This window comes from Bufo gargarizans, unplaced genomic scaffold (genome assembly GCF_014858855.1).
Source record: "Bufo gargarizans isolate SCDJY-AF-19 unplaced genomic scaffold, ASM1485885v1 fragScaff_scaffold_503_pilon, whole genome shotgun sequence".
Taxonomy (NCBI): domain Eukaryota; kingdom Metazoa; phylum Chordata; class Amphibia; order Anura; family Bufonidae; genus Bufo; species Bufo gargarizans.
Genome location: NW_025334128.1, coordinates 191,453 through 218,844, shown reverse-complemented (window position 1 = coordinate 218,844; position 27,392 = coordinate 191,453). Strand labels below are relative to the sequence as shown.

General features: G+C 44.0%; 1 protein-coding gene across 5 annotated transcripts in view; it reads left to right on the top strand.

The window, feature by feature from the left end:
* Positions 1 to 23,953, top strand: part of LOC122922579 (oocyte zinc finger protein XlCOF7.1-like) — a 29,761-nt gene extending 5,808 nt beyond the window's left edge. For 3 of the 5 annotated variants that reach the window (XM_044273241.1, XM_044273240.1, XM_044273239.1), the window contains 4 exons: positions 879 to 984; positions 1,221 to 1,318; positions 18,289 to 18,394; positions 22,981 to 23,953. In XM_044273241.1, coding sequence (XP_044129176.1) covers positions 879 to 984; positions 1,221 to 1,318; positions 18,289 to 18,394; positions 22,981 to 23,876 — 1,206 coding nt within the window. In that variant the 3' untranslated portion in view covers positions 23,877 to 23,953. Of the gene's footprint in view, positions 1 to 878; positions 985 to 1,220; positions 1,319 to 18,288; positions 18,395 to 22,519; positions 22,595 to 22,789; positions 22,889 to 22,980 lie in introns of all 5 variants that reach the window. The other 2 variants (XR_006387144.1, XM_044273242.1) reach the window with 2 other exon arrangements.
* Positions 23,954 to 27,392: the final 3,439 nt, after the last annotated feature.

Sequence of the window (27,392 nt, the reverse complement as noted above, 5' to 3'; positions counted from 1 at the left end):
AAATTAGACATATTGCATATTGCCACGTCCATAACCAGCGGCGCCATAAAAATATCACATGACCTACCCCCTCAGATGAAGGCCTCATGCACACGGCCGTTGTTTTTGGCCCACATCCGAGCCGCCGTTTTGTGTGCTGTCCACATCCGTTTTTCCATTCCGTGGCCCCGCTTTGGTTTGCGGACAAGAATAGGCATTTATATTAAAGGCTGTCCGTGCCGTTCTGCAAATTGCGGAACGTGCACGGACGCCATCCGTGTTTTGCCGATCCGCGATTTGTGGACCACAAAACACACCACGGTCATGTGCATGAGGCCGAATGCTGTAAAAAATATAAAATAAACTGTGCCCCAAATAGCACCAATAAAGCTGTCACCTTATCCCATATTTTTTGGGGAGTTTTTACTGTAGAGGTGCATCAGGTGGTCTCCAATTGTGACTTGGCAACTTAAAATTATCCCAGTGAAATCTGCTCTCCAAAATCCATATGCTGCACCTTCCCTTCTGCGTCCTGTTTTGTGCCCATACAGCAGTGTACAACCACATGGGTGTTTCTGTAAACTGCGGAATCAGGGTAATAAATATTGAGTCGGCCGAGTGCCGTGGATTATCTACATTGATTGGATTTTCGTTCATGCCTTCACTTTTTACCAATGAGCACCACCAACTTGTTATCCCGGCGAGTTGAACCCCCATTGTGCTCACGTGTGGTACTGACCTAATACTCTTTCTTTGGATAAGTAAAAGTGTTACAAAATTATTACCACATAAAGTGACACGTCACATTGGGCCAAAAAATGGCTCAGTTCTTAAGGTGAAAACTGGCCTGGGGTGGAAGGGGGTTAAACCAAACTGATTTATGTTTTTTGTTTCTTCAGGGCGAAGATCTGATTCATATTAAAGTTGAAGTTACAGAGGAAGATGAAATTGACTTAGAGACTGATGAGTTAAAAAATGAGGAAGTGAATGAAGATGTCAACCCAGGTGAGTGCAGAGTATTCTTTTCTAGTCATTAGCGCATTACACTATGTTACTGCATTAGCTTCTATTGTCTTCTAAGCTTCATGAGGTTATCATGATGGAGAAACAGCAGACCCTCACATCACCTGGTAAGCGATTTCTTTGATGGTAGAAGAGAGAGCAGTATTAAAGGTCTCCTAGATACCCCATCATCTGATCATCACATATATGCATCCAGTTTCTGTGTCTGTTTTCTATAGATGGATCCAGTAAGAACAATTTACCAGAGAGATGTCCCAGCCCTCTGTATGTCCAGGATCACCCAGGGGAAAATCACAGTGTCCCACAGGATCTTCAGGTAGATGAAGCCTTTGTGGCACAAAAAGATGTACATTATGGTCTATGGGGATGCTGTATTTCTTCATTTTTTTTTTTTATCAGATAATTTTTATTGATTAAAAGATTTTCTTTTTTATAAAACATGTACAAAACAAGTGCACTTCAGATCACAAGATACAAGTCATTTGGATTAAAAAAGACATTGTGTAGACAATTCAATCATAATTAGTCAAATAATTAACCTTGAGTGCAATCCCCCCCGAGACAGAAAACATAACAGTCTTTATTATTATTATTATTATTATTATTATTTATTATTAAAGCGCCATTCATTCCATAGCGCTGTACATATGATACGGGGTGCACATACATAACACAGACAATTTCACTAATCATAAACATGATGAGTTACAAACTGGTACAGAAGGAGAGAGGGCCCTGCCCGTGAGGGCTTACAATCTACATGGTATGGGAGAAGGACCCAGTAGGGGCGGGTTAAGTTGGTCATGGCGGTATAGAGGCAGCAGGGTCACTGGTTGTAGGCTTGTCTGAAGAGGTGGGTTTTCAGGTTTCTTTTGAAGGATTCCACTGTAGGTGAGAGTCTGATATGTTGGGGTAGCGAGTTCCAGAGTATGGGGGATGCATGGGAGAAATCTTGGAGTCGATTGTTGGAAGAGGCGATAAGAGGAGAGGAGAGAAGGAGGTCTTGTGAGGATCGGAGAGTGCGTGTGGGGGTGTATCGGGAAAGTAGCTCAGAGATGTAGGGAGGGGACAGGTTATGGACGGCCTTGTATGTGTTTGTTAGTACTTTGAAGTGGATTCGTTGGGCAATGGGGAGCCAGTGAAGGGATTGGCAGAGGGGAGAGGCAGAGGAGTAATAAGGTGAGAGGTGGATTAGTCGGGCAGCAGAGTTGAGGATAGATTGGAGGGGTGCGAGAGTGCTAGATGGAAGGCCAAGGGGAGAATGTTGCAGTAGTCTAGGCGGGAGATAATGAGGGCATGTACGAGCATTTTCGCAGATTCAAAGTTAAGGAAAGCACGGATGCGGGAGATGTTTTTGAGTTGGAGGCGGCAGGTGGTGGAAAGGGCTTGGATGTGCGGTCGGAAGGAAAGGGCAACATAACCTGTACATAAATAGCGGCAGGTAAGAATAGCATACATTACTTTGTCTATTAATGAGAGAACACGGGCGGCAGCGGCAGCATTCTATCAATAGCCTCCACTCACCTAACACATTAAGCAATGTTACCCCATAATGCGTACTATGCCTCTATTAGGAGCCAGCCAAGGACTACTTACTGGATCTGTGTATCCAGAGACCCCAAATACTCTCAAATGTTGAAAGGCAATTTAGTTTGAGATACACCCCCCCTTTCCAAACTCTGCTATATTTGGAGGAAGCCGCTGAATCTATTTCGCGGCATAGCCTGGTATAGCATTCTGTTAATACCTTTAAAAATCGGCGGCTGTAAGCTGTCCGCTTCAAAGATACCAAGCAGACACATTTTGGGATCGGGGAGACGTTTGCACTGTATGTTTTATTTATTACTTGTACAACGTCATGGCAGTATACTCTCAGACTATCACAGCTCCACAGCATATGAAATAGGTCAGCCCCTGCCTCCCCACACTTCGGACAGCAGGAGTCAGTTCTATACCTAATTTTATATATACTAGCTGAAGGACCTGGCTTCGCTCGGGTATATTTAATCTATTTAATTTAATGTTTGTGTGTGTCGTTAAAAGATATCAACACTATCCACTATAACAGTGACTTCTACAGCACCCCGCCCCCAAAACATTGACCTCCACAGTGCCCCATCCCTTAAAATTGGACCTCCACAGCAGCCCACCCACTTAACTTTGACCTTTACAGCAGCCTTCCCCTTTAACAGTGACTTTCACAGCATACCACCCCCTTGACAGTGACCTCCACAGGGGCCCGCCCCCTTAACAGTGGCCTTTACTGGACCTTTTGAACAGCTCACTCTAAGACAGCAGCACTGTACTGTCTGAGCGTGAGCTGCAGGGAGAAAGTCACACTCCCTCCCACCCTTGCGGCTAAGGAGTGGAGGGGGCGGCGTGGCCTAACCAGATATGGGCGTGGCTTAGAGGGACCTAGAAGTTGATTTTTAACTTAATTTTTTCAATCAGCCGGCTGAGGAGTGGGAGGGGGCATGGCCTAACTGGATAGGGGGTGTGTCCTTTTGAACAGCTCACTCTAAGGGTCCATTCACACGTCCGTAGAATGGGTCCGCATCTGTTCCGCAATTACGTGGAACAGGTGCGGACCCATTCATTCTTTATGAGGCCGGAAGAGATGCGGACAGCACACAGTGTGCTGTCCGCATCCGCATTTCCGGAGCACGGCCCCGATCTTCCGGTCTGCAGCTCCGGAAAAAAATAGAGCATGTCCTATTCTTGTTCGCAATTGCGGACAAGAATATGCATTTCTATGGGGGTGCCGGCTGGGTGTATTGCGGATCCGCAATGCACTACGGACGTCTGAATGGAGCCTAAGTGAGTGTGAGCTGCAGGGAGAAAGTCGTCCTCCCTCCCACCCCTGCAGCTGATAGAAGTTGATTTTTACCTTCATTTTTTCAATCCCAGTCGGCTCAGGAGTGGGAGGGGAAGGGCTTAACGGACCTGGGGGCGGGGTTTTAAGTCTTTTGAGGGTGGACACATTGTGGCAGGGGGTGTGTCTAGGCTCCTTCCTGCAAGAGTAACGCCCCTCTGGGCACCTTACTGTCTCATTTGCATATCAAATAAACTGGATTTTCAGAGGATTAAAACATCTATTGCTGTAACAAAGCCACATCTGGAAATAAGGTACTAAGTGCTATTAGGCCATGGCTTTACTTCAATAGCAATTATCCTGGTGACAGATTTACTTTAAAGCTCTCCTACAGCAGTGAAGATAAATGGCTGGGTTGTTATGGAAACCTGAAGTAAAACTGTATGTGGAGGCTGGAGGACCTGAGAGCTTCTATTGGCTGATAACGGTCAGGTGACCAAGCTTCTATTGGCTAATGCATTTTTTGAGAATATCTCGGGAATGGTACGTCCTAGAGAGCTGAGACCTGGTCTAAAACCTTCCCGGACACCTAATGTACCTGTGTGCCAAATTTGGGGATTGTAAATGCGACAGTGCAGATTCCTTTAGCGGACATATACATACACACACATACACTCAGCTATATATATATTAGACCAGGGTTTTATATACTCTATATAGCATAAACAGCTGCGATAGCCTAGCTACTTCACTAAGGGATTAATACGAGCACTTCTTCCCACTGGGTGTCAGCAATTGTTCCCACATCCTTTTCCCATCCTTTAATCTGAGTCAAGAATTTTTTCAGGTAGTCCTCATGCAGTGAAAAAGAGACTTTTGAGATGGCTTCTTTTACAGACCCTGTTGCCACCACAACATCGAGCGTCTGATTAGTCGTGTACTGTAGTGAGGAAACCCTGGACTGCGCATCCAACGCGTGCCTAGCTGCAAGTATTTATAGAAGTGCGTGGAGGGGAGGCCAAACTCAGAACAGAGCTGCTGGAACTGCTTAAGAAGTCGCTGGGAGTATAACTGGCCAATATCCCAGATCCGATTTCTTCCCCATTGGGAGAACCCCGTTAATTGGGATAATTCAGATAGAAGAGGATTATTCCAGATGGGAGAAATATTCAACAGTCCTGAGATACCCAAGATCTCTCCAGCCTTAGTCCACACCTTCCTCATAAGCCCCAAAAGTGGAGCAGATTTAAACCTAAGGTCTACATCGCCCGCCTCCAGGACTGCTTATGGCGAATAACAACCAGACGCCTATGCAACTAGCCTACCCCCTCTCCTCACTCCCCCCACCGTATTCCATCCCTTAAAGTGTTGCAGCTGAGCTGAAAGGAAGTATAGTAAGGAGTTAGGCAGCGCCAACCCACCCGCATCCTTGGCCCTCTGTAGAGTTTCATATTTAATTCTACTTCTCTTATCCTTCCACAACAGGAACTGAAATATTTGCTGTATTTTTTAAAAATAAGTTTCCTGTCACACTTGCGTTTTGTGCGGATCCATCATGGATGGATCCGTTCAGATAATACAACCGTCTGTATCCGTTCAGAACGGATACGTTTGTATTATCTTTAACATAGCCGGATCCATCTTGAACACCATTGAAAGTCAATAGAGGACAGATCCGTTTTCTATTGTGTCAGTTTGGCTCATCAGTTTCATCAGACGGACAACAAAACGCTGCAAGCAGCGTTTTGCTGTCTGTCTCCAAAGTGGAATAGAGACTGAACTGATGCATTCTGAGCGGATACTTTTCCATTCAGAATGCATTAAAATGCAAACTGATCCGTTTTGGGCCGCTTGTGAGAGTCCTGAACGGATCTCACAAACTGAAAGCCAAAACGCCAGTGTTAAAGTAGACTAATGTGCAGGGATCCACATTGGAGAATTATGGAGCACATATAAGAGTTGCGGCACCATTTTAATTAGGTTACCCCTACCCACTAGGGCAGGCATCCTCAAACTGCGGCCCTCCAGCTGTTGCAAAAGTACAACTCCCAGCATGCCTGAACAGCCTACAGGTCTCAGCCTACGGCAGGGCATTGTGGGAGTTGTAGTTTTACAACAGCTGGAGGGCCACAGTTTGAGGATGCCTGCACTAGGGATATGTGCAGTTTATGCCGCAGCCTTAGTTTTAAACTTAGTTAGTAGAGGCAGTCAATTATCTGGTATGTATCTATGGGGATTGATGGAGATGTCAACTCCCAGATCCTTAAATGAGGATAACTACCTTAAAAAGGACCTTTCGTTACAATAAAAAATCAAAACTAAGTATGCTGACATGGAGAGCGTCACCCTAGGGATCTCCCTGCACTTACTATTATCCCCGGGCGCCGCTCCATTCTCCCGGTATAGGCTCCGGTATCTTCAGATTTTCGGCTGAAAATCTGAAGATACTGGAGCCTATACCGGGAGAACGGAGCGGCAACCAGGGATAATAGTAAGTGCAGGGAGATCCCTGGGTGCCGCTCTCCATGTCAGCATACTTAGTTTAGATTTTTTATTGTAACGAAAGGTCCTTTTTAAGTTTAGTATGATCAGGGACCGGGGACAATGGGCATATCACAGACTTATTCCAGTTGATAAGCAGTCCAGACTGCCTGCCAAATTCAGATAAATTAGATAATAGGGTCTATGGAAGAGATCACCTGCATATAGTAGCATATCATCTGCATATAGCGATACACGCTCCTCCAAGTCCCCCCTTTTAAGGCCCCGGAAAATCGTTGTGGCTCTAAGGAGGCAAACCAACTTTTCTATCGCTATAGCAAATAAGAGAGACGACAATGGGCAGCCCTGCCTTGTCCCCCTTACTCTAATCCTAGGTTGGCTACAGAGAAGTTGCACCCATTTTATGAAAATCGGGCCAAATCCCATTTTGGACAAAACTGCCCAAAGGTAATCCCACTCGACGCTATCAAAAGCTTTGTCAGCATCAAGTGAGATCACAGCCTCTTCCTCCTTATCCAACTGGAGATTCAAGAACAGGCGTCTAAGATTTAAGGATGTAGATTTTCCCGGCATGAAGCCAGATTGGTCTTTATGAATAATATTACAAACAACATTTAATTATCTATTAGCTAGAACCTTGGCCAAGACTTTTACGTCTGCCGTTAACAGTGAAATAGGACGATAAGAGTCTACCTGTGTAGGATCCTTGCCTGGTTTTGGAAGCTCTACCACAATTGCCTCTCTCATCGAACTGGGTAAAGTACCTGCCCAATATGAGTCCATAAAAACATTAAGTAGGTGCGGGAGAAGAAACTCCTAGTGCTTCTTATAAAACTCCACCGGCAAGCCATTTCCCCCAGGTGCCTTTTCATTAGGAAAAGATCTCAACGCCACTCAAGTTCCTTCAGCCGGATATCGCCATCCAACAGCTCCCTATGCTCCACAGTTAAAATGGGTAAGGAAATATCCATCAGATACCTCTCTCTATCCGTCAGGCTGACTGTCAGTCTAGACCGATAGACGTCCTTAAAGTGAGCATGGAATACCCCCAAAATTGCCTTATCCCCGGTAATTAGGTCCCAATGTACATCCTTTATAGAAGTTAAACAGGAGGGGCCAGATTGTGCTTTAATAACAGTGGCTAATAAATGACCAGCACTCTTACCTTCCATAAAATACCTCTGGGTCCTAAAAAAACGTTTATCCCCAGCTTTTTCCATTAGATGTTCCTTTAATAGCCCTTGCGCCTCCTTCCTATTAGCTGCATTTTCCTGCGTTGGGTTTGTTATATATTTGAATTCAGTGGTCAATAATACTTTTAATATAGACACCTCTTATATATGCCTTCATTGCATCCCATACTATTGGTATAGTGGCAGTTCCAATATTGGAAGTGAAAAATGTCACCAGTGCATTAGAGATGGTACCGCCAGTATCCACGAGCTGAAGCCAGAATGTATTCAAAGGCCAAATTGGGCCAGAATGGGAGAGTGGTCAGATACACTCCAGGAGAGGTAAGAGACCTCTTGGACAAGTTCCAATAAGGACAGGGAACCAACCATCAGGTCAATTCTAGATAGGGATTATGTGAAGAAGAGTAGCAAGAATATTGCCTGTCTTCCCGATGCATGGCCCTCCATAATCACACATATCCACCTCTGATATCAGTCTGGCTAATACTGAGGGTGAGGGGCCTAGTACATTAGCATTTGGAGTGAACCGTCCAAAGACTTGTCCATGTGCATATAAAGTCTCCCACCTTTAGTACAGGGACACCAGGAAACTTGGCTGTAAACATTAGTAGTTTTGTCATAACCTCCCTGGAGTACGGTGGAGGAATATACTGCCACCAGAATCAACCTAAAATGAAAAATAGAACAGTCTACGCATATAAATCTTCCATTCTAGTCAATGCACGTGTCTCTAGCTTCAAAAGTAACAGATCTATGTATTAGAATACTAACACCACGCGCATGGGTAGAATAAGTAGAATGAAACTCATGCGCCATCCATGCTCTGTGTATCAGATGAGTTTTGTCAGATGTAAGATGCGTTTCAGATAGGCAAAGAATTGCCAGTTGGTATGTTTGCAGAGCATGGAAGATCGCATGACGTTTAGAAGTCTGACCCTTTCCCCTCACTTTCCAGGCAATGATCCTAAGGGAACCCATTATCAAACCAAAACCAGAAAAGTAGGCGTCTGATGCCGCTCACCCCGTGAGGCCACCATATGGCCCAATAGTAGGCATATACGCTGTCTCAAAATCCCCCCAAACCCCCCCACCCACATAAACCACACAAATTAGACATATTCCTCTACAGCAAGGGAACTGGGGTACAAAAAATACCTGAGCCCGCAGTGTAAGAACAGACCACTAAAACAAGCAATGCAACTGCCTCAGCCGAACTACTCTGCTATAGGCCCCGGCCTCCCTTACTATTTTAACCTGCAACAATGCAGAACCACCCTGACCCATCTAAGATAAGGAGTGAGGGGTAGGCCCCAGACGTGAGGACATTATCCCCCCAACCCCCCTTCCCCCGCATACAAAATTAACTCAGCAACGATATATATTTTAGGGAACACTATAGGGCTCGGCAGTCCTCAATGAAGTGGACGTCCTTCAGTTACTTTTAAGGATACACCATATTTTCAGGTGTTGCCGCGTAGGTCCTTTTTCATGCTTATCCAGCCATTGACACGCCGCATCCGGAGTATCAAACATATGTGTCTTCTCTTTCGCCACCACTGTCAGTCTGGCAGGATAGATCATTGAGTATGGAAGTTGTAGGGTTCTCAGTCGTTTCTTGACATCTAGGAAGCGTGCTCTCCTCTTTTGGACTTCTGCAGAGAAGTCTGGGAACAGCGAGTAGTCAGTAAGATCCACACAGTCTCTTGCTCCTTTCAGGATTGTATCTCGATCTCTAAAATGCAGGACTTTAATCAGAACAGGCCCCGGCGGCTCCCCTGGTGGTGGTTGGCGGAATGGTACACGGTGAGTCCCCTCAATAGCAAAAAGCGGAGATAGTTTATCTCTCCCAATTTTGTCAGCAAGGCATTTTTCAAAGAACTACACAGCATCCGTTCCTTCTCTATGTTCAGGCACACCAATTATTCGGACATTATTGCGCCGCAACCTGTTTTCAAGATCATCTGATTTAGAAATGAGCAGTGTGACATTATGTATTACATCTGTAGATCCCTTTTTACTGGTGGCATTTGATCCTCCATAGCACTGACACAGCCCTCCGTTTCGCCAAGATGCTCCTTTACTTGCCTCATATCTTGTCGTATGAGCAGAATTTCCTCTTTGAGGCCCCCCATGTGAGTGTTTAATGTGGTGAGCGCCATGCTACACTGCGCCACCGCTGCATATACATATTTGATGGTGGGTTCTGCCTCCAGAATTGCCCCTCCGTGTTGCACTGCACTAACCTCCTTCTCCACTTCTGACACCAGACCAGAAGTATTATTTTCAGATGTACCCAGACGGTCTACCTCTTTAACATCTTTCTTATCCGGAGCGTGTACTGGTGGGATTGGCGAGCGGCAAATTTCTCCAGCCGCACCGCCACATCGGAGTGTTTTGCAGCGCGTGCGGCGCCATTTTTTTCACCGGAGTGGCGAGACCACACTTCTTTCCCTCCTTCTCCTTGGCCTTCTAGCGTGTCATATCACAGCGAAAAGATGGCAAAGTGCAGGGGAAACACATCCGCTTGCTGGTAGTGGCGGGTGCCCGCTACTGCAGCGGGTAATCAGGATCTTTGTAGGAGCTCTGAGCCGCACGTCCGTTCACATACCCAGTCAGGTCACACCCCCGTATTTCATTTTTTTTTACTTTTTGGACTTTCATGCCCTGATCAAAAATACAATTTTAACTCTACCATGGTTAATTCCACCATGCACAGTGTGTACATTGTGTAACATGTGACATTTTCTGCAGCACCAAGAGCAGAAAAGGGGTGACACAAAAGGTAAAAGTGCTTGTTCTGTTCAACATTCCAGCCATCTTGGGGAAATAGGGGAGCAGATATAAAGCTGCATGAGCCAGTCACCAGCAGATATCTATACTGCTTTTGGGTGCATGGGGTGCGGGGGAGAGTTTGGTTGAGGATCAGGTTCAGGAACTGATGATAAATGGGCTATATGTGGAGAGGAGATAGATCAGAGGATGTGATATGCCACCCTAAAAAGATGTGTTTTTAGGGAGTGCCTAAATTTGTGTATATTGCGATTTTACCTCTTTCTTGGGGTAGAGCATTCCAGAGAACTGGTGCAGCTTAGGAGAAGTCTTGGAGCCGGGAGTGAGATGTTCGGATTATGGTGGATGTGAGTCGTAAGTAGTTGGCTGAGTGTGTCGGGTTGTAATAATTCAATTAAGAATTATTAATTATGGTCATAAAAATAATTAATCATACAAAAAATTAAATTTATAAAATTTGTCATAAATTCTTAAAATCATGACCTGGTGAATTGTAGACAAGCTAATTGATACAATTCACATCTGAGTCCGACTATTTCCTCAGATAAATAAGTTCTTTTTGACGTGAGATGACGTTAATGATAAAACATGTAGTTCTGCATTATACAATAATACACAAGTTTATAAAAATATGCAGATTTACTGGTTACAAGATTATAAACATATATAAGTAAATAAACACAATGATACATGCAAATGAATATATATAGCATTACAAGCTTAACAATACATGTGAGTGGAAATAACTTGTCACATTATAACCAAGCCATTATTAGGTTAGGATATCAAATAGGAGCATAATTTATATATATCACTTCTGTTCAGAGAAAGCCTCATGATATCAGGACGGGCATGTCTAATCCTAGACATCATTATGGAATGCTAAATACATTCCGCCCCCCTCTAACCAACTACACATCACATGACTTCAGGCATGGGCAAATCCAATCAAGGATACAACTCAGAAGAGATAATTGTATCCTTCCGCCCCATCCTGGACTATTTTCATACATATAACTTTGGTAAGACTATTAAGACAAATAACAGGGATATAGGATCTTTGCTAGACCATATCTTAAAGGGGAAGGACTTGAAATAAGTCTTTCCTGTGGGAATCCATCACTTAGCTTGGCGAAGAATGTTCTATCAATATATATATATATATATATATATATAAAAAAGCAATTATTTAATGCTTTGCTAGATTATGAGTCTTGATTCTTCTGCAGGTAGAATGAAGTCTCACAATATCCTACAACTACATCTCAATATGGAGATGATCAATTAATTTAATTATTTATTTATTCGCCAATCTAGATGGTATAATTTCACCCACACTATTAAATTAGTCTTAATAAAATGAAATATTATTTTCTGTGTCTCTTACCAAGTCCTAGTAAAAATCTCACTTCTGCTCCTAGGAAAGCTGGGTGGTCCATCATAGCACATCTCACCATGGCTTTCATCTTGATAGACCCCTCTAGAGAGCTCCACTTCTCTCTCCTCTCCTCTTTCTTCTGTGTGTCTTTTTCTCTGTTCTTTTTCTCCCCCCTGTGTATGGTTTATGAACACAAACTTATCAGTTAGACACACCTTCCTGGTTTGGAAGTTTCCAATCATAATCGGATGGGCGTGACTATTGATAAGAAATGACATCATAACCTTACCCAGAATGCACTTTTGCTACTGTTGTAATGTCACCTACTCATACCTAGGTGGCACTGCTGTGTAAGCTATTTGCATCCTAGTATAAAGGGTTAACTTCTGTAAGTCTGAATAAAGGTATAATATACATTTTGACCTTAAAAGCTTTAATTCAAGGCTATAGGGATTAGATTTGACACTTGTAGCAATTAGAGACAGACCTCTAGGCGTCTCTCTGAATGTTTCTCACATTGTTTATTTGTGTATCGTAAATAACTTGAATGTCTTTGTTTTCTCAGAGATATCAGTATCTCCTCTCATACCAAAGAGGTGAATAATTGTTACAAAACACACATCTTCACAGACACTCTTTTAGAGACAAAGATTCTCCTAATGAGAAATATATATAATATACTGGATACATGTTGTCTTCATAACATATAACAGTATAATATATATTATATGTCCTACTGATTGTCTTATGCTAAGGACTAAGGCTTATTAAATGAATACATACATATTATATATTTTGCTTCATTAATAAATGCCTAATTGTATAGGTAATTATCACCAGCTGCATAGAGCTTATCTTTACCTCCCTGTCATAAATTTAAAAGTAGATAAGAAGGCCTCTTCTCAGACTGGTACATTCATGAGAAGAATAACACTAAAAAGTAGAAACCTTCGTGTGACCTTACTTTGGCCTTCTCAAGACATACAAAATTGTAACTATAGTCGAGCATGGCTCTTAAAGGGAATGAACATTCATCTTGACTAAAATAATTGGATATCAATGCATTTACCTATGAAAAGGCACGACAAGTGTAGACCATGGGTAGGGTGGTACAGTATATAAAGACGAGGGAAGAGATGTAGGGGGGTGCAGCACTGTGGAGAGCTTTGTGGGTGAGAATAAGCAGTTTAAATTGGATTCTATACTATATGGGCAACCAGTGAAATGACTAGCAAAGAGTGGAGGTATCGGAGTAGCAGTTAGACAGATAGGTGACCCTGGCTGCTGCATTGAGAATAGATTGGAGAGGGTAAAGTCTGGTGAGGTGGAGGCCAATTGAAAGTGAGTTACAGTAATCAAGGTGGGAATGGATCAGGGGAACAATGAGAGTTTTAGTTGTTTCCGTAGTGAGAAAGCAGCAGATTTCCGAGATGTTTTTGAAGTGCAGGCGACATAAACGGGCGAGAGATTGAATATAGGGGGTGAAGGAAAGATTAGCGTCAAACATAACACTAAGACAGCGGGTGTGCCGCCTAGGCGTGATGGTAGTACCACACACTGAGATGGAGATATCTGGTTTAGGTAGGTTAGTAGATGGAAAGCACGGATGTTAGAGATGACAGATGTTAGAGACAGTAGAAAGACAGTCACTGGTGTTCTGTAGTACAGCAGGGGTGATGTAGGAAGATGAAGTGTATAGTTGTGTGTCATCAGCATAGAGATAGTACTGAAAACCAAATCTGCTAATAGTCTGTCCAATTGGGGCTGTGTAGAGAGAGAAGAGGGCCTAGGACTGAAGGAACCCCAACAGCAAGAGGGAGAGGACAAGAAGTGTAGCCAGCAAATGATACACTGAGAGATATGAAGAAAACCAGGAGAGGGCAGTGTCCTTTAGGCCGATAGATGGTGGATGGTGAGTTGTCTACAGTGTCAAAATCTGCAGAGAGGTCAAGGAGAATGAGCAAAGAGTAGTCACTGTTGCATTTTGCTGTCAGGAGGTCATTTGTCACTTTGGTGAGGGCAGTTTATGTAGAATATAGGGTGCGTAAACCAGATTGTAATAGATCAAGGAGAGAGGTGAGCAGAGAGATAGCGAATTAGGCAAGAGAGGACCAGACACTCCAGGAGTTTAGAGATGAAGGGAAGATTGGAGACTAGTCTGCAGTTAGTTGTGTAAGATGGGTCAATTTTAGTAATGGATTAATGATAGAGTATTTAAAAGAGGAGGTAAGATACCAGAAGAGAGAGAGAGGTTGAAAATTTTCGTTAGGTGAGTGTTGAGTCTGGTGACAGCCAGAGAGAGAGACTGGAGTAGGTGTGATGGAATGGGGTCAGAAGTGCATGTGTTAGGATGAAAAGAAGATTGGAGCCTGGAGACTTCTTCTTCCGTGACTGGGTTAAACGTGGACAGTGAGCCAGAGGAGATGAAGGGGTTTAAGGAAACTTAGTGTCTGTGGGCTGACTTCATAACAGATGTTTATTAATTTCTATGTGAATTAGGAGGCCAGATCTTCAGCACAGAGGTCTGTGATAGGCGCCTGCACGTTAGGACTGAGAAGGGAGTGAAAAGTGTCAAAGAGTTTATTTGGGTTGTTGCACACTAAGGATATTAGGGTGGTGAAGTAGGTCTGTTTGGTGAGTTGGAGGGAAGAGTTTTAGGTTCTGAGCATGAATTTGCAATGTATGAAATTTTCTGGTGTGTGAGTTTTTTTCCATAGGTGTTCGGCACTCCTGGAACAACGCTGGAGAAAGCGAGTTTGTGGTTTAAGCCAGGGCTGCTTTGGTCTATGTTTAGAGGTTCTGAGGGTAGGGGGCCCCACTTTATCCAGGGTGTTTCTGAGGGTGTCATTATAGTGCTTTACAGCCAGATCAGGGCAGGAGAGGGAAGAGATTGGGGACAATGATGATTGTAAAGTGTCTGTAAGTGTATGAGGATCTATGGCCTGTAGATTTCTCTATGTGTAATAAGTAGAAGTGTGCTGGGATGGGTGTGGATTTGTAAGAGTGAAAGAGAGGATGTTGTGGTCACACACCAGGAGAGGTGAGTTATTAAAAGTTGAAGACTGAACAGAGTCAAAGAAGACCAGGTCTAGTGTGTTACCGTCTTTATGTGTTTGAGAGTTGGAAAGTTGTGAAAGGCCAATAGAGGAGGTTAGAGAGAAGTTGGGAGGCAGATGGGGAGATAGGGCTGTTTATGGGGATATTGAAGTCTCCCAAGATAAGGGTTGCTATTTCTGAGGATATAGAAGAGAAGAAGGGAAAAGGAGGCAGCACCTCGTGTGTAGAACCTTACAGACAATAATATAAATACACAGATTGTGCTTACCATGTAGGGTTGTGACGAGTCACAACACCTATAAATCGCCTTGCTGGAATATTCCCGTCCAGCTTACGGGGAAGAATCTGCATCTGCTGCCCAGGTCTTTGCCCTTTTTCCGTGGCTCGCGGTTAATGGGATAGAGAAGGTTTGGTTGAGAGAGGAATTCAGACCATTTTCAAGCAGCGCTGATGCAGAAAAGGACTCCGTGCTAGAACGTTACCATAGAAGGTAATCTTTTATTCAAAAGGTCAACGCGTTTCAGGGGCGAACTGCCCCCTTCATCAGGACAATAAAACTTTTACAAGTGAACATATGTTATGTCATTCTTTCTCATATAAGCTTCGTTTGGGCGCGATCTACAGAGATACAGGGGGCGGGTTCGGGGGCGGGAAAGAGTGGGGTGTTACTGGGATACCGTGAACTCCCTCCAAAAGGAAGTTAGCCAATGCTCGTGTTGTGAGGGCGGGAAGGAGGTGTCGCTGAGATGCAGTGACCTCCTTCCAAATCGGAGTTAGCTAATGGTCATGTTTTGTGGGCGGGACGTGTGTCGCTGGGATGCAGTGACCTCCTTTCAAATCAGAGTTAGCCAATGGTCATGTTTTGTTGGTGGGACGGGTCGTCAGCTGGTTGCCGGGTATGTGGTAAGCGGTGTTTATCTCAGGCGTCATGCCTCCGAGTGACATGTAAGGGGCGTGTGTTAGCACAGTCACGTGATTCTCTATTGTGACGTATGGTGGGGCGTGCCTGTAGAATCCACAAGGGGCGGTCATGTGCCTTCGATCACTTGCCTGGCGTTCACTTGATTTGTTCATGAGATTGGGGAGGAGAATACACCCAGGATGATGTGACTGGTATATTCGCTGTGGGAGGGACGTACATGCCGTCTCATAGGTTCAGTAGTTGTCACTAGGAGAAATAGAAGTAAGTCAGCCCAATTATCAAAACGTAGCATGTATCAATGGGATCTGGTTATCTGGTATAGAATACTATATTGCCGAGGCTTTGCATGTGCAGAAATACATGGGATATACTGCTCAGCACTTCTATTTTTGACTGTATCTGGTAATATACTGGGATTAGTATTAATACATTAGAGACAGAGACCTATAAAGAATACTCGCGTCTCAAATAAAATAGGTGGATACAATATTAGTAATAGTATATTAATAATAATAATAAAATTAATAAAAATAAATATAGAAATAAATAAAAATAACGGGAAAAAAATATATATATTACTAATAGTAATACAAAAAATAATACTAAAAAACCAATAGATGGGGAGAATATATATATCTACTGAGATAATAAAGCTACATGAGAACCCCTATGTGTAGATATATATACATGTGTATAAAAAACGTGTTTGGCCACTAAGTCTATCCGGGTGTTTCTATAGTGGCATGCATTAAAGTATAGTCTCACTCATCTTGTTTAGTCCGTACGGACTCAAGGTGTCCATTTGGTAGATCCAATAGACATCTCTTCTCTGGAGGATACTGAATCTGTTATATGGGTTATCCGGTATATAGTCAATGGGAGTAATCGTTAGTTTATGGGGGGGGGGGGGGGGTTCAGGTGTAGTTGCGCAGTGTCAGGAAATGTTTTGGCATAGTTTTTGTATGTTATGTCTATGTTGGTTGACCCTGCAATGTAATGCTTGTGTTGTGCGGCCTATATACTGGAGGCCGCATTTGCATTCAATTAGGTATATCACGTAGCTGCTCTTACAGGTTAGGTGGTGTTTTTTGTGGAACTGAAAATTTTCTTGTTCTGTGTGATCATATTGCAGCACAGATAGTGTCTTGTGGCGCATTTAAAACTGCCCGCAGGTTCCTTAATGGTTGTATTTCTAGTTTTTGTGTATTTTTTTGTTTGCTTAAGGCTAAGGCACTTTTTATTGTGGGTGCTCTTCTGTAAATGATCACAGGTTTTTTCGGGAGGTATTTCTCAAGATATGGACCCTGCTTCAGAATATGCCAGTGTTTTTTGCCAATATTGTGCGGATCGTTTTATTCGAAGTATTGTATTGTGTGATTAAATTGAGATGTATCAAATGTTTATCCGCTTGTTCTTTAACTGCACTCGTTAAAGGGCTTCTGTCACCCCACTAAAGTCTTTTTTATTTTTTTTTGGCTTCTTATAATCCTTATACTGCGATATATTAATATATAATGCTATTACTCATTTTGGTTCAGTAGTTAATTAAAAAAACTGACTTTTATAATATGTAAATTACCTGTCTACCAGCAAGTAGGGCGGCTACTTGCTGGTAGCAGCCGCATCCTCCTTTCATAAAGACGCCCCCCTCCTCATGTTGATTGACAGGGCCAGCGAACGCGCTCGTCTTCTGGCTGGCCCTGTCTGCGTTCAAAATCTGGCGCCTGCGCCGTGCCTGTCTTCAGTCGGCGCAGGCGCACTGAGAGGAGGACGCACGCTCTGCCGCTCCATTCCGCTTCATTTTAACATTTTACTTTATTTGTAATGTTTTAGTATTGGGTCACAGGTTAGCAGGGAACACATTATCTATTCTGTCCCCACATACAGATCACTGATAACAGCGATTATAGGTAACAGTCCACTCTATCACTGTTACTAGTGATCTATTTACCCAGACATGCAGCGAACACACATTTTACATTTTCTCTTGGTGTCTCTTCATGTTTTTGAGATGTTTTTATAGATGCCACAGATTTGGATGCAATAGCCTGGATGCTGAGGCAGCACTTCTGTAACTGGGAGCACAACTCTCAGTCTAAAGGCATATTCACATACAACAAATGTCCATACCAATAGTCTCGATAATTAACCTGTGTAAATGTGCCACTGATCACCCAAAGGATTCGGTGATCCAATAGTTTATTCTGACCAAAAAATAATCAGTTGTCACCTAGAAATGGCCCTGTCTAAACAGGGATGTGCTGCAGAGAAACAATGAATCTGTATGTGGACAGTTGTGCCAACAATTAGTCATCCCCATACAGGCCTGTTGTTCTCTGCCTGTTGATGGAGCAGGAAATAATCACAGCTTGTTTTAGATCACTGCCTGGTAATGTCAGCCCCTGGAGCATAAATTCTGTTTTCAGGATCTTTTAGTGATTTTCAGTTTGTCACATTAGAAGATTGTGAAATGATTGTAAGAACCAGTTCCTACCTTGGCACTGCAGTGTAGCTCCGTCAACAGCATGCAAATTAAAAAGCCATTAGGGACCATGTCATTACGTGGTTCGGATGAGAAGGGCTAAACTCAGTTTATTAAAAATTATCTTGCATATCATTTTTGTCTGTTTAGGATGAAGATCTAATTGATTTTAAAGTTCAAGTGATAAAGGAGGAAGCATGTGAAAGGGATGATAGACCGATACAGGAGGAGGAAGAACCTACACTTATCGGCATGGGTCAGTAAAAACCAGTTCATTCATTAGAGTAATTTCCTTTCCTTGCTCTTTTCTCGACATAAAAAGCTAAGACAAAAGTCTTAAAGGGGTTGTCCCATCTAGCTGTTTTCACCGCAAGATGGGTGTAATGACCGGCGTCACGCAAAGGGAGGGAAAAGGGAAGGCCCTGCCCAAGGGAGAGGGAAAGGTGGTGACCCCTGACTCACCTTGCGGCTGGCACCTGACTGCCCTGACGTCCCTAGACGGGTTCCTCACCCGTACGCCGATCACGTTCCTAAACCCTGGCTTTCCCTAAGATGAGCCCTATGTAGTGAACGGGGCGGTGGGATCACTAATCCGCACCACTGACACTAAGAGGAAAACACCAAGGAGAGGACAGACAATACAGACAAACATATAATCCCAGGTGGGCGACAACAGCAGACCACAAAGGCCCAACAGGGATCCGGAGGGTAACGCCCTGGAACAACAACCACGGAACGCAGCAACACAGCTCCAGTGGGTCAGTATAGAAGTCCAGGCAGGAAGCTCTATATCTTGCAAACAGAGAAGTGGGAGAGGGGAATATAAGGAGGTTGGGAGTGCTGGACAAGGAACAGCTGAGGAGAAGGAGCTACGGATCCCTGAGTGAGCCAAAAAGGGTTGAAAAGGAAACTCAGAAAGCTACCATAAAGAAACAGCCCTATCTTTCTACATAGAGTGCGCAGCCAACCGCTGCGACTTCCTGACCCCGGGTATAACGGAGTCAGGCGTGGTTCTTGACACTCTCGTGACAATGGATCTAAGCGCCATCCTCAGGTGGCCAGGCTTATGGAAAGTGCAGAGCAGGCCAGTGATTTGCTGTTTGCAGTGAATGGGAGCTAGTTTAACAGCGTAGCAAAACAAGCTACTCTGCTTCCAAAACCCCCAGGTTAGAGAAATACCTAGTTGCTACGCTACATTATTTGCATAGCTCCCATTCATTGAAATGGCAAGATGGGACAACCTCTTTAAGATTTTTTTTGCCTTCCTTAGTCAAAATTCCCAAAGGCTATATTTTCTCAGAGCCATACACATTTAACAAACTGATGTTATTCACCCCACCAAAGCAACTTACCAATGTTATAGGAAAGTTATTTATCTTGAGTGGATTTTTCCCTTTGAAGAGGACATGCTTATTCTCGTGCATTTAAAAGGATGGCTGTACATGTCCACTGCTGCTCCTGTGTATGCTGGTTACTTGGGGCTGCGTGCTGGCTGTGGTGTTTTGTGGAACTGCTGCCTGTGAATGTTGCTCTCCCCGTGTCTGCTTCTCTGTGCAGTTCTTCTCACTGTTGCTGTGCAGGCTTCCTCGTGTACTGGCTGCAGGCTGACACCTGTGTATGCTGGTTGCTTGGGACTTCATGCTGGCTGCGGTGTAGTGTGTGAACTGTGTTTGTGGATTCCCTGTCTGCATCTCTGTGGCTCATGTGTCTGGTGCCTTGCAGGCTGGCTGCATGCGCTTTGGGTATTCCTATGCATGCTGGTTCTGCGATGCGTGCTGGCTGGGGCCTTGTGTGTGAACATGGCCTTAGTGTGGATGCATTTCTGTTGCGTCACGGGTTGTTTGTGCTCTGCTGGCTGCGGTGAACTCTGTGTATGCTGGTTGCCAGGGGCAACGTCCAGTACTGCAGCCTGTGTGTTTATTTCCCTGTTCATGCAGGCTCCCCTCCCTGTTTGGTTCTGATGGGGTTAACTTCCCCTGGTCCATTGCTGGGTGTGGCTTATCAGGTGCCCTCATTATTGCAGCTATATCTATCTGTGAGCTGTGGGGCTTGGGGTCAGTCTATCTTCTGTCCTGTGCCTTACTGGGTGTAGCCCCCTTGCTGCTGACCCAGTTTTATTTTTGCCATCTGCCCTTGTTTGTGGTTGTGACGAATACCGTACTCCGACTGACGTCGGACGTCAAATACGTAGAGCCAGCGAGATACAGTATGGTCACTGGTTACCAAGGCGTGACATTACGCACTCCTGGAGGAGCAGGTAAGGTCAGCTTGATACAGTTTACACAGACACCTCCTGTCCTGTCCACGCGGGCACAAAGAAGCAACAAGCTGAGAGATCCTTTTCACTGCACTAGTGAAACAGCTCTTTCTCAGCCTGGGTATACTGCCACCAGCTTCTCGTTTGATATAAGCCCGGTTTGCTACTGGCATTATATAGAGTGAGAAACCAACCCCCAGTAGCGTATAACTAGGCCGAAACACGGACGTGGGGATTCGTGATCGAGATACCAGAACAGCACAAGATTAAATGATATATTTAATTGCCTTAAGGCTCACTAGACATAACACAATATACACAGAAAATATATACAGTGGTCTGAGTGGTAAAGACAGATGGTGTGGTACAAACAGGGTTAAGCAGAACAAAAAGGTCCGTTTACCAGGTTTATGAGTCCTTTGGGTTGTGATGAGCTCTTAGCTGTATTCACATGGGAAGCAGTGATGTCAGCAGGTTGCAGGTCCCTCTAAACACATTGCACAATGTGACCTCCCTTCAGAGAAAAGACCTGCCCGCTTGCTGGCACAAGCCTTTTAACCTGTAGCTGGCCCCTCCCCTCCCGGCCTCTGGGAGGGGTCCACTTCCCCTCTGCTGGGGCTGGCAGCAGATGAGCCCCTAAACCGATTAGGGCTCATGGCTCCAGACCAGAATGTCGCAGGGAGGTGGTTCTGGGACCCATGGATCCGCCTGGGTTCCAGCTACCAGTAGAGTCTAAGCAGGGTACCGTTATCTGGTTTCTGTGGGGACATATGTATATCTCCCCTCCCTGGCATCCCACCACCAAACTATGACCACGGGCCTGTTCATTGTGGCCACAGGGACACAAATGTGTATCTGGTTTATGTCTGTGATGGACGGGCAATTCATAATTCCTTATGAACCGCCGGTTCCATGATGTCTGATAATGTTCATTGAACTGGGGAATGGCCTAGACCCCCTGCAGGGAGGTTTTTCCTGTTCCATTAGCTGGGTTCCTGGCTGGCTGGAGGTGTGAGATGTAAACACAGGTGGCCTGCTAGAATCCATTTGACTGGGCTTTGAAGCAGGGCCCCACTGTGGAGTTCACTACCTCTGTTTTTTGACAGCAGATGGCTGGTGTGGGAACATGGCTGACATATAATAATAATCCATATTCCTCACAGTGGTGTCACCTGGTAATGTGATGGTGTTCATTGTTGTTACCTGTTCTATGATGTTGTTGCTGCTTGTCTGATGTTGTTGGTACCTGTTCTGTGATGGTGTTTGATGTTATGTCCTTGTCTGATCTGTAGCTGTCCTGTATGATGTTTTTGTTATCCTTGTCTGTTCCTTGTTAGCCTAGTAGTGCTCTACTGCATCTGATAGCCTGGCCGTGCTTACCAGCTTCTGATTGTATTCTGTCCTATGTCCTAGTCTGTGTGTATCTCTAGTCTGTTCTGTGCCATTAATCTCTAATCTGTGTGCAGCTCTGCCTGAGACCGCCATGCTTTCATTCTGCTTGGGATCCAGGCATCTGCTTCTGTGCTTGTCCCCGTTCGTCTTGTTGCCTGTTCCACGTCTTGTGCTTGCTTGGGTTCCAGTTTTGTTGTCTTTGGTGGTTTCACCAGCCTGGTTCTCTGCAGGTAGGGGCCAAGTATACCGGGACCTTCTTGGAGGTGGGACTAGTGAGGCCTCGGCCCAGTTCATCCCCACCACCAGGGGCTCTGTGAAGAACGGGGCTCACTGGCTCTCCGCTCTCTGGGTTTTGCCTCTGGTCTGCCGATGCACTTGGTTCTGTGGTAGTGCTACCACTATTGCCTGCTTACTGTCATGCTTTTATTACACTTATATCTGTAAAGAATAAATCAAGGCAACTGCATAAGGAGACCGATTGGTACAAACGAGGTGTTAAGGAGGAGGCCATCTACGTAAAAATGGAGAAGCCAAGCTTGAATAGAGATGGTGGTGGGGGGGGGGGGGGGGGGTTAGACATCTATTGTCTGCCACATACAATGCTGTCTTGACACCTTTTTCTGGGAGGTCATTATCACCTACTGACTCCAATTAGGATAATAGAATCAACACCTTTGACCCCATGCTGGGTATAATTACCAGATGTTGATTCAGTTACATATTTATTCCCAGAGAATTCTTGTACAGTCACTCAGAATTGAGAAAGATCATTGGAAGAACGAGTGAAACGTTTTCAAGAAATCTACAGTAAGTCCATTTGCCTTGATTTATTCTTTACAGATATACCATGACCTGGATAAACGAGAACCTTCACAGACTTTTATTACACTTGTAATAAAGTTCTCTGTGGGTTCTTGGTCTGTTTTGCCTGTGTCCTGTTGCATGACGCCCCGGAGGTCTGCCTTGGGTCTCCGGCACGTGACACTTTGCTATCTTCAGCAGTCCCGTAACGTTGAATGGAGGAACAGCGGGACACTCGTTTTCATGATCACCAGTGGTCCCAACAGTTGGACTCCAAAAGACAGATACTGTTTCTTGTGGGTAGGGGATAATTGTTGTTTGTAGGAAAACCCCTTTGTCATCTTTTGTCAGTTTCATTGACTTTTGTATAAACCTCTCTTTTTTAACCATAGAATTTAAAAGCGAATATAAGGACATCACACAAGATTCCCCAGGAGAACATCCCATAACCTCAGATCTGTCCCAGCTCTACCTATCCAGGATAGACCTGTCATCTGATCCATCTAATCCTGAGGAACCTTTTTCAGATCAACTATATCTTGATCTTCACAACTCAGGGCAGAGAGAGAGGGAACTATGTTCCTGTTTGGAATGTGAGAAATGCTTTCTGCTTGAAGCCAAGCTTCAGGCTCACCAGAAATCACATAGGAAAAAGCAAAAGTTCCTGTGCTCTGATTGTGGGATTTATTTCTCTTTAAAATCGGCTCTTGTTCAACATCAAAAAATCCATACCGAAGAAAGTCTGTCTAGTATTTTGCAGGATCAGATAAGTCATGCGGCAGAAACATCATTTCACTGTTCTGATTGTGGCGAGCGCTTTACGGAAAGATTAGTTCTGCTGAACCATCAGAGAAAACACCTAGGATTGAAGACTTTTCAATGCTCTGAGTGTGGGAAATATTTTTCACTGAAGTCAGGTCTTGTGAGACATCAGCGAATTCACACAGGGGAGAAACCATTTCCGTGTTACGAGTGTTGGAAATTTTTTGCTGTGAAATCAAATCTGATTAAACACCAGCGGATCCACACAGGGGAGAAGCCCTTTCTATGTTCTGAGTGTGGTAAACGATTTACACAAAAGACACATTTTACTAAGCACCAGCGAACTCACACAGGGGAGAAGCCCTTTTCCTGTTCAGATTGCGGGAAATGTTTCAGCCAGAAACCCCACCTTATAAAACATAAGCGAATTCACACTGGGGAGAAGCCGTTCATATGCTCTGAGTGTGGAAGATGTTTTACTAGCAAACATATTCTCCTTAAGCATCAGAGAGTTCATACGAGTTGATGGCCAAAGATAAGAGCTGTATGAAACCCAAGCTCTGCAGGACCATGTGTGCCTCATATAATAAATGGATAACTATGCGTTTGTGCACTGTGTAATACATTTTCACTTTACTAATTCCGAAGGCGCCAGTGACACTTTTGGGGGGGGGGGGGGGATTTACATGGCCATAGTGCAGCAGCCATCTTTATTACAGCACAAGAACTCCTCAAGGTTTCTACTGAACTAAACATACATCCAGGTGAACAGTTCTTGTGAGGTAAAGTAACTTTGGATGCCATGATTTTTGATTAAGGCTTGGCTCCTTTCCTCTGGGAAGATCCAATACAGCTTTTGAGAAGAAGTATATAATCCTTATACAAAAATGTTTATTGTCCAGCAGACTACAATTTTGTATTCAGGAGGCAGAAAAAAGGAAGCATTACTCACCGATCCCCTGCCGCTGGCGTTCCGACTGAAGGTCTCTGCTTCCTGGTCCTGATTCGACATGTGCCTGGCGATGCCTGCTCAGCCAATTATTGGTCAGCACTGACAGCGGGGAATGATTGATCAGACACCTCCTGCCATTTCCTGCAAAATGGGACCAGGAAGCAGAGACCAGCCAAGCGTCAAGATGGTAGCAGTAGGGGATTGATCAGGTGAATAATTTTTCCTCTTAATAAATCAGCCCCCCTGAAATAAAAATGTTATCCTGTCTGACAACCCCTTTAAAATCACTATGCACCATTGAATGGCATTTATTTTTCTAGAAATAGGTTTAAATTCTGATGGATTGCCTAATATATCTTTATAGTGGTCATAGCTATGTTTCTCTGATACAGAGTTCCACATTCCTTGCATACACACTGATTTTCAGAGATGGCATGTTATCTGCACCACTAAAGGGAAGCTAACTGCATAGAAAACTCAATAACTAGTCAATATGTAATAAGCTCCCTCTAGTGGTGAGTTCAGGCAATCTGCCTCATGCACTGATCACACTTTGGCCTCTTGTACACAAACGTTTTTTTTTCCCGTTTCCATTCCATTTTTTTGCGTTCCGTATACGGACTGTTTATTTCAATGGATCCGCAAAAAATACTGAAAAGTCCATACGGTCGTGTGCAAGAGGCCTTTTACTATTAAATTCTGTCTTGAGGGAATCGAGGATTTGGCTCAGTTAGAGATCAGGTTACAGTTATTGCCTGTCTATGTCTATAGAGGGAGAAGAGGATTGCTGCTGCAGAGAGATATAGATAGAGAGATGCACACAGTGGCTGCATATTGTGTATACTGTCTTACCCCAGTGCTGGATGTATGTAAACACTGCTCATTGTAGAATGGCTGTATATCTGTTGTCACAATATACCACTCCAGCAGAGCCAAATACCACAGTGCAGCACATTAGTCACGCTCCAGCAGAACCAAATACCACACTGCATTGCAAAATAATTCCTCAGCAGCATAAAATACTCCAGGACTCAAGAAGGCAGTCCTATTACTGACTGACAGTCTTCCCTCTATGACTGTGCTTACAGAGATAGCTGTCAATCACTGATAGGACCACCTCCATGACTTCAAAGCCCAGAATGAGCAGAGATTTAAATGTATAAATGACAAGTTTTACTGAATATTTTCCTATAAAACTATATATCAATCTGTTCAGCTTCTCCTGTTCTGTAACTTGTTGACTGCAGCTTAAGCACTATGTTTAATGACAGGTTCCATTGAACATGGGATCCTAAAATTCCATAGACTCCATAGATTCCATAGTTTCTCCCATAGACTGCATTGAATTTCCATTGCAGTCTATGGGAGATTCGCTATTTTCCTATAGAGCCCTGCCACAGTGTACAGGGGATTACACATCTCTATATACAGTGTTCAGAGGGTACTCATTTACAGTGTACGGGGGGGGTCACACATCAGTGTATGGGGGCGGAGGTCTCAAATCAGTATGTACAGTGTATGGGGGGTTACACATCAGTACATACAATGTGCAGGAAAGAGAGGGCACACATTTACCGGAATATATAGGAACTGCATGGCATTATGCTTATTGTATGGGATGGGAATATTTAGGGACTACATGGTAACAGATCTCAATGGAAATATATAGACGGTATTATGGATACTGTATGGAAATATTTCACGGTAAAGGGAATGTTTGAACCTTTTATTTTACTGTAGTTTAAACACTTTGTAGCAGAACATTTGGTCTCTACCCAGTAGAATTATTTCAGCACAGTATGGCACATTATACGAGTACTGTAGAGCTGAATTTTGCGTAGTATGGCATTTTTATTTGGGAACTAGTCAGAAGTCATATGTGAGTGCAGTATGTTGGGATTATTTTATTCATTCATAGTCCAGGCAGGGTTCACAGCAGCGCTATTGATTCAGGGGGAGGGGTGCTGTACTTTTATTTTTTGCACAGGGCCTGATTACAGTGTAAAAGTATGTGAACCCTTTGGAATGATATGGATTTCTGCACAAATTGGTCATAAAATGTGATCTGATCTTCATCTAAGTCACAACAATAGACAATCACAGTCTGCTTAAACTAATAACACACAAATAATTAAATGTTACCATGTTTTTATTGAACACACCATGTAAACATTCACAGTGCAGGTGGAAAAAGTATGTGAACCCTTGGATTTAATAACTGGTTGAACCTCCTTTGGCAGCAATAACTTCAACCAAACGTTTCCTGTAGTTGCAGATCAGACGTGCACAACGGTCAGGAGTAATTCTTGATCATTCCTCTTTATAGAACTGTTTCAGTTTATCATCTTAATCAGGTTGAGGTCAGGACTCTGACTGGGCCACTCCAGAAGGTGTATTTTCTTCTGTTTCAGCCATTCTGTTGTTGATTTACTTCTATGCTTTGGGTCGTTGTCCTGTTGCAACACCCATCTTCTGTTGAGCTTCAGCTGGTGGACAGATGGCCTTGAGTTCTCCTGCAAAATGTCTTGATAAACTTGGGAATTCATTTTTCCTTCGATGATAGCAATCCGTCCAGTCCCTGACACAGCAAAGCAGCCCCAAACCATGATGCCCCCACCACCATACTTCACAGTTGGGATGAGGTTTTGATGTTGGTGTGCTGTGCCTCTTTTTCTCCACACATAGTGTTGTGTGTTTCTTCCAAACAACTCAACTTTGGTTTCATCTGTTCACAGAATATTTTGCCAGTACTGCTGTGGAACATCCAGGTGCTCTTGTGCAAACTGTAAACAGGCAGCAGTGGTTTTTTTTTTGGACAGCAGTGGCTTCCTCTGTGGTATCCTCCCATAAAATACATTCTTGTTTAGTGTTTTACGTATTGTAGATTCGCTAACAGGGATGTTAGCATATGCCAGAGACTTTTGTAAGTCTCTAGCTGACACTCTAGGATTCTTCTTGACCTTATTGAGCAGTCTGCGCTGTGCTCTTGCAGTTATCTTTACAGGACGGCTACTCCTAGGGAGAGTAGCAGCAGTGCTGAACTTTCTCCATTTATAGACAATTTGTCTAACTGTGGACTGATGAACAGCA